The 10,596-nt window shown below is 34.8% G+C and overlaps 1 protein-coding gene across 5 annotated transcripts in view; it reads right to left on the bottom strand.

The window, feature by feature from the left end:
• plekhg5b (pleckstrin homology domain containing, family G (with RhoGef domain) member 5b) overlaps window positions 1-10,596 on the bottom strand; it is a 91,263-nt gene that overhangs the window by 20,143 nt on the left and 60,524 nt on the right. For all 5 annotated transcript variants that reach the window (XM_051661851.1, XM_051661853.1, XM_051661855.1 and 2 more), the window contains one exon: window positions 9,918-10,084. In XM_051661851.1, the coding sequence (XP_051517811.1) occupies window positions 9,918-10,084 (167 nt within the window). The remainder of the gene's footprint in view (window positions 1-9,917; window positions 10,085-10,596) is intronic.

The following is a 10,596-nucleotide window of genomic DNA, read 5'->3' on the forward strand; positions in this document are numbered from 1 at the left end:
TAAGTGTTTGAAACGACATGAGTGTGAGTAAATGAAGACATTTTTGGTTCGACTATCCCTTTCAGGAGTCAATGCGAGACTTTTAGGTGTAGTAGTAAAAGGATAATAGATCATTGTTACAATGATGAAGATGAGAACAGCTTTTAAATCATTTGAAGTTACGAACACTCACAAAAACAATTTCTGACCAGATCACATTTCATTTCGTCAGCCTTGCTTTTAGTGTCAACACGGGACAAATTTCAGGGCCAACAACACCACAGTGACCCATGTAAATTAGTCAAAGCAGGGGCCAAACAAAGAGCCATTGAAGCTTAAGGCTGGACGATTAACCAGTCATCAAAGCCAGTGACAAGTATGATAGCACCTTATCACCTGACGAGATAAGAGCGTCTGTCTAGCATAGGGGACCAAACATGTGATAGGTAGTGTAATTCCACTAACAGCTTTCCATTACGTGCATTTTTATCCTCCATTACGCATTGCCACGTAGCATTTTCCCCTTCAATCCAAACATTTGCTCAATGAGAAATTGTCAAACAATTGCCAGAGGTGGCTAATCATGGGAATGAGAGTTTCAAAAGTGATGGTATCCAGTAGTTTAATCATTAACCTGTTGATGCTCATTGACCCCTTTACTTTGCTTAAATTCTCCAAATCGGTCAGAATGAGTAAAGCACTGACAGGAACCTTGAGAAGCAGAGCCATTCCGGTAACATGGTGCATCATGGTTGAAAGCACACCAACTAGAAGTTCAGTAACACAGTCAACGAGTTCTATCATCATAGATGGTGCAGTAACATCATTGCCTTACCTGACATTTTGTTGGTGAGGGACTCTGGAAAAATTCTGCATCAGACAGGCCTTCAGGAACAATGTGGAGAAGATCCCAACTGTGCCACGAAGAAAGGTGACCAAAACGCTCCATGATGCACCTGACTGAACTGTCCTGCCCTAACCTTCAGTAGTCAACCTCCAGAAAAGGTCAAGAGACAAGCTACAAATCCCAAACATGCTCAGGAAAACTGCCTAAGAGAGAGTAGTTTATAAGCTTTTGCCCTGTGACACGAATTTACTCCTCCCATCTCCTCCAAAGCCATTATGATCATAACAGTACACAACATTTACACAACAGATGCTCTTATCTCATCAGGTGATAAGGTGCTATCATACATGACCTCCATAAAAGATGACTTCCTTATACTATGGAAATATATAATTTATAAACCATGTTTAAATTATAAAATATATATTAAACTATAATATAAAATTAATAATATAAATATAATATGTATTAATATATAACTAATATTAATTTACATAATGACATTTATTTATATTTTAAAATATAACAATTACATATTTACTGCATGTTAAAAATTAGTGTCATATATATATATATGTTTAAATAACGTACAAATTTAATATATTTATATTATTACTGTTTTATATTTTATATATATTTTACATATAATATTAAATAAGTAATATAAATATAATTTATTTATATACATTTTTACATGTTTTATATATATATATACATATATACACAGTGTTTATGTATGTGTATATATATATATATATATATATATATATATATATATATATATATATATATATATATATATACACAGACACACACACACACACACACACACACATACATACACATACATATATACACACACACAGTGCTGTGTAAAGGTGTTAGGCACAAAATGTTGCATAGTGAGGACGTATTCAAAAATTATGCCATAAATAGTTTTCAATAATCAATTAATATCATACAAAGTCCAGTAAACATAAAAAAGCTAAATCAATATTCAGTGTCACCACCTTTGCCTTTAAAACAGCACCAATTCTCCTAGGTACACCTGGACACAGTTTTTCTTGGTTGTTGGCAGATAGGATGTTCCAAGATTCTTGGAGAATTCACCAGAGTTCTTTTATCTATTTCAGCTGTCTCAATTGCTTCTGTCTCTTCGTGTAATCCCAGACTGACTCAATGTTCAGTGGGGGGCTCTGTGGGGGCAATGCCATCTGTTGCAGGGCTCCCTGTTCTTCTATTCTATTCTATTTGCAAAATAAATGTTTGGGAGTCTAAAATTTATTTTTCCTATTGACACACTAAAGCTGAAGATATAAATAACCATCTGAAGACAAATGTTTTTGTGAAGCATTTTAAGTGCCTATAATTTTGCACAGTACTGTATATATATATTATACCAATTTATTAATGAAATATTTATTATTTAAATATAATTATAATATAAATATAATATTTAATTATAAGGTATACATTTTATTATTATTATTGAATATATAGCTTATAACTAGCTGAAAAAGAGAAATAGTGCCGATATGCCAATAAAAATAATAATATTGAACAAAAAACACATTGACATTACGTCCATAACATCAGTGCCTGTTTACAATGAATGTTTTGTGTTACCCTTTATATAACACAAAGATTAAAGGAACAGTTCACCCAAAAATGAAAATTCTGTCACCACTTACAGAACTCTCGTTCTCCCACATTTACATAGCCAAGGTCAACAGTCAATTCCATTGTATGAAAAACGATGCAAGAAAAGTGAATGGTGACTGATACTAACATATTGCTTACCTATCGTCTTATTTTGTTTTCCATGTAAAAAAGAAAAGATATTTGGATTTAGAAGAATATAAGTGAGAGGAAATGATAGAATTAAAATTTTTAGGTAAACTATCCCTTTAAGACTAATTTAGTCAACATTTTAAGTACTTTGTGACACACTGAGTTTTAGACGTAAACTACAAAATCTCAACCACCAATTATCATTTTTAAAATGTAAGATTCCTCCCTCTCCTAGTTTCTCATGAAGATAAGGCCCATTTTGTTGCTAAAGTCACATTCTGTTCTATTGTCTTTGAACACTGAGTGTTAATGATCAGAAACAAATTGCATGATAATTGTGTTAACTCTACAAGAACATCAATCAGGTGTGAGGGGGTATGCCGAGTCAAGAGCAGTTCTGTGTTGATTGCAGAGGTAAATAAATGATTACTGTTTGCATTTTAGAGATTGCAAAACATTGAGAAACCTGCTATATGTCCAAATTTGTCTGACAAAAGTTACCATACACCTCAAATAAAACCTTAAACACCTGGTGCATTGCATAAGTTTGATCCTTTTAGAAGGTTAAAAACAACTGCAGTCTAAACAAGACCACTCCAGCACCAACCACAAAGCTGTTATATTAATACAATTTTAGCCCAGTCTCTTATCAGCGAGTTCAAATGGGAAGAGGAAAAGGCTCGTTTCCTGAACAGATGTTGTGCACAGGTGATCTTTGATATTCCATTGACTGAGCTGTTTGATCAAACAACATATTTCCCTTTTAAATGGTCCTCTGACAGCATTTGATGCCATTTTCAAGTCTTGAGGTCAAGGTTTCTCAAACAGTGGAGACCAAATATTCACATTTTATAAAACTTTGATCTTTAGTAACATGGTAAAGGTTTTAGTTGTAGACAGCAATGAAAACAATAATGTGATATGTAGATTGCATTTCAAAATAACTTTAATCCTTAAGCAACTTACTAGCTATTGTTCAGCGTATTTATTATTTATTTTATACACAGTGGCCCAAAAAAGTATTTAGAGGCTTAAACCACACTTAAAAATGTAATGTAAAAAATTTACTAATTTTTAAAATGTTACAGAAAAAATCTGGTTAAGTGGAACCTACTCTGCAAGGTGAAAATGTATATATATTTTTTTTAAAACACAATGCATGCATTTTTACAGTAAAATAATGTAAAAAAAAAATTATAAAAAAGTAAAAAATCTGATTTACCCTGAAAATGTATCTTATGTTTTACAAAACAATACATTATAAAAAACTAATAAAAAATTAGGGTGAAAAACAAAAAATTGGGCATTCCCAGAAGTCACTGCGTCACTGCTTTGGATGATATTTTATTGAAATAATAACTGATATAAAAAAATAAGAGGAAACGTTATGTGAATTGGGGTGTTTTGTTACACTATGTTTTAGTCATTATTGCATTATATTAGTGTCATCTGTGTTATCTTGACACCAGCTGGTTTGCAAAAATGGCTCATAAAAGTACATTTGTGGCATAATGTTGATTACCACAAAAAATGATTTAGACTTCTTTAAGAAAACATCGAGGTTACAGTGCGGCACCCACAATGGAAGTGAATGGGGCCAATTTTTGGAGCGTTTAAAATCAGAAATGTGAAACTTATCATTTTATAATAGCACTAACATTAATTTCTCTGTTAAAACTCATGTTTTATTTGAGCCCTAAAGTTTAAATCGTCATTTATACAGTCATTTTAGGGTCTGTTGATATTACATCGTCATGTCAACAAAGTTGTAAAATTGGTTATAACTTGACACAGAAAAGGTTAGTAAGCAATTTTATCACACTAAAATCATGTTAACACGCATATTGTTCATGTCTTGTGGCTATCCTTCTGAAACAGTGAGTATTTAAATGTTTATGCATTGGCACCCATTCACTTCCATTGTGTCTCACTGTAACCTCAAATATAGGAAAGGAGTTGCAACTCAAAATAAAATTTTGTGGTAAAACTTTATATACACAAATGCTGTCGATTGAGCTTAACTTGTATTAAATCCGGAACATTCCTTTTTAGATTCAAGGTTTAGAATTTATACATTTTTAAGTGTCAAAACACTTTTTGGGGCCACTGTATGTATAATTTTAGATACATATTATATATTCAATAGTTGTTGGGCATGTATAACAAGATCGTGATTCACTCCAGTCCTAAATGCATTATAATTACATAAATTTCTGTCTCACTGTGTGGGCCCCTGAGGGCCACAGGGATGTCTGATCTAATTATCTACAAAGTTGTGTAATATACCTATCTCAGGTCATAAGATACACAGTACAGTCCTCAGGCAAGATTACCTGTAAGTTCACCTCTCTAATTTAGGACGTCTGTTTGGGTGAATTATGAGGCCAAAATGCCAGCGTGCATTATCAATTTAATGTTATTTGTCTAATGCAAAAGAGACACAGTTTAAAGGTCAAGCAGGGGCACCTAAGGTCTGTGAGGTCAGACATGCGTTATACAGGACATGAGGAATTCAACTAAAAAGGAAAATTCTGTCATTTACTCATGTCATTCTAAAACTGTACAATTTTCCTTTTTCTGCAGAACACAAAAAGAGCAATTTCAATAATTTACTGGTCGCTCTTTTTCATTCAGTTACAATGAATGGGGACTGGAGCATGCAAGCTTCAATAAGGACGCAAAAGGCACCATACAAGTATCAAAAAGTAGTACATGAGACTTATTGCAAGTCTTCTGAAGACACACATTAGCTGAAATTTCAGTCATTTTTCACTGGTAATACCCCCACTAATCTGTTAACCACTGTGTCCGGATCTTTAAATCAGTGAGTTGAACTTGGACTGAATTGGTCCGATTCGTGAACAAATCATTCAGACAGGTAGTGAAATGGATCAACTGATTCTGTGAAAAGACTCATTTCAAAAGAATATCATAAATGTGTCAATTAGAACTATGTCAGATGTCGAAATTTTCAGTGAATAATTACTTCGAAAATCAGTCAGTTTCTCACACAAAGCTATTGTATGGCTTCAGAGGACTTGGAATATAGTGCACGAGTCGTTTGCTCTACTTTTAAGATACTTTTATGGTGCTTCAGTGTCATTTTTTAAGCTCGGAAGCTCCAGTCCTCATTCATTGTAAATGGACGGTAAAGAATAACATTAATATCAAGAGAGTACATTTATTAAATAAAATTCTCCTATCTTCTAGGAAGAAAGTCAAATGAGTTTGGAACGTCATGAGGGTGAGTAAATGATGGTAAACTTATCTTTTAAAGCGATAGAATCCAAAACCTGCATTCAAAACTGGACATCAACGGTAACCATATTAACCACAGTAATGCAGCCCTACTCTTTTCAAGTGCCACTGTATCACTGTTGTTGAGTTCAGAACTTGCATATTTGTTCTGTTACACCCATGGCCACAAGAGGGCCTTAAATATTTAGGAAAGCTGGTGTCAAAAGGAGGATTAGATCAAGGTTTTGGAGGGTATGTATCAAAAGCATGACTTTCACCTGAAAACTTGCTCTGTTGAGACACTTGTCTTTCAGTTGCCAGGAGTGTTAAAAAAAAAAAAAATAAAAAATAAATAAAATAAAATTCATCGCACTACATCAAACGCTCATGCTTCTTAAGGTCAATCCCCCCACCGCGGCGGATCTGGCCAATCAAACCTCAAAGAGGAGCCCTGGTGTCACTGCCACACCAATAATCCGAGGGGTGATGGGTTCCTTTCTAAAGGTCAGACTTTGGTGAGGGGGCAAGACACAGTGGGTGTTACCACATACAGGTCAAAGCCGCTAGCAGACAAAACTAAGCAGCCCTCATAAAAATTCCAATGGAATAGTTGGCAGATAACTTGAAAATTCCATCAGCAGCAAATCAACAAACCAAGATCTGACAGAAACTAACAAATCTGTCACTAAAAGTGACAAAAATGCCCTAAAATGACATTTCCGTCATCATTCACGCACCCTCATGACATTCCAAACCCGTTTGACTTTGTTTCTTCCATGTAACACTAAAGGAGAGGCAGAATGTTTCACCTCAGTCACCATTCATTTCCATTGTATGGAAAAAATATTCAATGAAAGTGAATAGTGACTGAGACTAAATATTCTCAGCATCTCCTTATGTGTTTCACAGAAGTCTGTCTTTCTATTGTTAAAAGGCTGGAGGAAACATAGTGCTATTTGTACAGCCTATTGGCATATAAAATGCAATACAACTACAAAAAGAGAGGGGGAGGTTGTTGTTTTGGACTTATACTGACACCAAGAGGACTGGATGGAACATCATTCAGTTACCAATACCATTGTAGAAATTCACTATACACAGTGAGCCATGATTACTTGAATCCATGAGTGAATGTGTATGTCTATACAGGGCGGTTTATAAGATTAAAAGAGTAGTATTCGGCTGGTCATGTCATCCTAACATGGCAGCCCCCACGAGTGGACCCTCACCATTTGAAACAAAACAACTTTTGATTGGAGTCTTCATCTCATGCGAGTGCTCATGATTTTATAGATACGTTTCAAAATGACTGTTCTTTCTTTAGAAGTGAAACTTTTTTAATGAGGAAAAAAATGACTCAGTGCACCCTTTAAGGTCACATTAAAACTGTATTGGAAACTTCTTTTCAGACCTTCATCATTTATTAGTCTTTAAACCTCTCTTTTGTATAGATTTTACTCTTTTAGCCTTGTCCCAGACACAGACTTTCAATATTAAACTATAAAAATCCATTATAAAATACAAATTATTACATTTTATTTCTATACATTTTTCAAAAACTAAGACTGTCCCACAGTTGTGGTTCATTTCCACCGCAGTAAAAATTTTGCGTCTAATAAATATTTTTCACTGTCATGTACTTTTTAACCAAGTTGACAAAAGTGTCAGTAAAGAGCACGCTTGAGATTAAACATGAGACAAGTTTTTGGAAAAAATAAAAATAAAATTACATATCACTTGCAAGCAGATTCTTTCCAGTTACGCTGTCATTTTGCCAAATTACACAAAAAGTGTGAAAGTCGGCCATTTCAAATTCATTTATTTCAAAAACATTCAATCTGTCATTTGCACCACAAAATTCTATGAAACCCAATCCAGAATTTGAGATGTGCTGGAAATGACACTAAGTCTCCTGTGATGCATGTGCATACACTGTTGGACACTGTTAGTAGACAAATTAAATAAACTAGTGAGAGTGTGAAAACATTTTTAACGAGATGTTATGTTCTACAAATCCACAGTGCTAAAAGTGCCCCAAGTTGAAGAAACGCCCAACCACTGCTAAAGATTTCTAAGAAACTTCAAGCTAATTCAGCCTTTGGGAAAAGCAAAGAATTTTCCTCTTGGGACAGCCAACCTTTTATCATTCACTTAAGCCATAAATCAAAAGCAGGCAGCCTGAGTAGTGGGCTTCTCTGCATTTTTCCTAAAGGCCAGCTTTACAGAGGAACTGGAAAAACAAACCAGAGTGTTTGAAGAGGAGTTTGATGCGTAATACCTGAGCAATACTCTTCCAACCCGCTCAGGCTTGTCTAAGGTGCTTACATAACCTACATCCATACGAAGCAAAGCTTGATGGGAGATGGATGACACAACCCAGACCTGAATACTCAGTTTTGATTCCTAAATCAGATGATTTAAAGGATTAGTTCGGCCAAAAATGAAAATTCTCTCTTTATTTAGTCAACCTCATGTGGCAGTACCATGAGTGTAGCTTACCTATCGAGAAGCAACTCGGCATGTTCAGTGTCTCCATCGAACCCCAAAAATTCCCTCAAAGTCCTCTACCTTGTAAATGCGACGCAAACGTTCACTCAGGTTACTACTGCTCACGCTATAGTTTGAACTAGAAAGGGATGGGTGGGGCTGAGCGGGTCGCTCAAAATTTAACATCAATGTTTTGATAGTGCCTAGGAGGCTCAGTGTTTATACTTTTGGGGGAGGTAAACCCACAAATGGCTTACTTGCCAATGAACAATAAATTTGGATAGCAGAATGCTTTTTGACATAAAAAAAGTTGCATACTTCACCTTTATATTGTGGCCAGTTCCTCGCACAAAGCTATTGTATGGCTTCAGAGGACTTTTGGACTACTTTTATGCTGCTTTTTTTTATCCTGTTTGAAGCTTAAAAGCTTCAATCCCCATTCACTGTATCTACATGGAAAAGAGCGACCAGTACAATTCATCAGACATTTACCTTTTGTTAAACAAGTCAACTATACAGGTTTGGAGAGACATGAGGGTGAGTCAATAATGGCAGTTTTATTTATATTTTTGAGCGAACTATTCCTTTAAAATCAAACAGCAGTAAAAGCCTATGAGCTACAGGGATGGGCTACAGTCTGTACTCATTATATCCATGTTTGTACAAGCACACAAAATCTTCTCTGATTACATCAGGAGTGAGCTGACGCTTGTCTTTCCATTAAGCTGTATTTACAGTGTGTCATGATGAAACCCGGGAAATCCAACCTCACGATGTTGTAAGAGTTACGGAGTCATTTCAACAGATACATTTCAAATAAAAACCACATAACGGTCAGCACGTTCAAGTCCAAAAGGTCAGTGTCAGGCCCCATCTGAGACTAGTGGTTAACCGAACACTTCTTGTGGCAGTGGATGCACTCCGTAAAAATCCTATATTAGATTGTGTGCTATGTTAAATAAGATTTAATGCTAAAAAGGGAACTTAAATGGAAGTCGAGTTTGGACTGAAGTGTTCAAATATGATGAAAGTGTAGAGCACATGATGTCAGATGCAAATGCAAAGAGGTTAGCCAATTATAAAAGAGGTCATTTACATATAAAAAGACTTAAATGAATAGTCAACTTAAAGGTTTTGTCTTTATTTATGGTCCTTAAAGGACAAAAAACATCTAAAAGTAGTCTGTATAACATGTGCGTTATATTCCAACTTTTCTAAAGTCATACGATACCTTTGTGTGAGGAACAGACAGAAATTTAAGTCTTTATGAACTGATAATCTTCCTCTTAAATTTCAGTCTGTTCCTCACACGAAGACATTGCATGACCTCAGCAGAGTTGGAATATAACGCACAAATTATATAGACTTTTAGATGCTTTTTTGGTGCTATGGAACATGGGCATTTGGGTACAAAAGCAAAAACAGCCTGTATAACTGAACGTTTAGTGCGAGAAACTATGACTTACACTGTAAATGCTGAAAAAGTGTAGAATATTTGCTTTTTAATATGGGTGCAAAGACAAAATTCGCAGTCAGGCTTGAATGCATGTTTACAGGATAAATCAGCTGTACTGACCAGTATGTCGATGCTCTCGCGCCGCGGCAGGGACCCGTGCTCGGCCCTCTCACCGCCGGGTGTGAGAATGTACAGACTGCCCCCTACTGACGGCTTCATGTTTGGCAGACTGAGAGAGCGCAAATCCTTGATTCCCTGCTCCACCTTCAACTCATCACCGGGTCGAGCTGCAAGGCACACACACAGTAATAAATTATTGAAGGTATGCACATAATGTTTACAAATTACATGAACAAGTCAAATGTGTCAATTATATTATAACAAATAGTGTTTATATTTAGAAAATGTGAATATCATCGATTTACATATCCAATCCAATAATATACATCAATAAATTAAAATTACACTTCAGTTTACCTAAAATGTTAAATCATGTCCAAGTCACATTTGCCAGTAACTCAAAAGAAATAAAATGAGAAATTACATTTTGCTTAAAGAAAATGGAGCTATTAGGACCAGTTTGATATTATTTACGTTGTGATGTTACTTTCATGATAATTCAGCATATTAACATGCTGGTTGTAAAATCAAATAAATGGCATTGTACTTAATCCAAAACATACTCATTTTAATTTAAATATTATATGCAAATTTTTACTTTGTTAAATTGACAGTGCATCTTACATTGAATAAATATATATATATATATATATATATATATATATATATATATATATAT

This window comes from Myxocyprinus asiaticus, chromosome 29 (assembly GCF_019703515.2).
Source record: "Myxocyprinus asiaticus isolate MX2 ecotype Aquarium Trade chromosome 29, UBuf_Myxa_2, whole genome shotgun sequence".
Taxonomy (NCBI): domain Eukaryota; kingdom Metazoa; phylum Chordata; class Actinopteri; order Cypriniformes; family Catostomidae; genus Myxocyprinus; species Myxocyprinus asiaticus.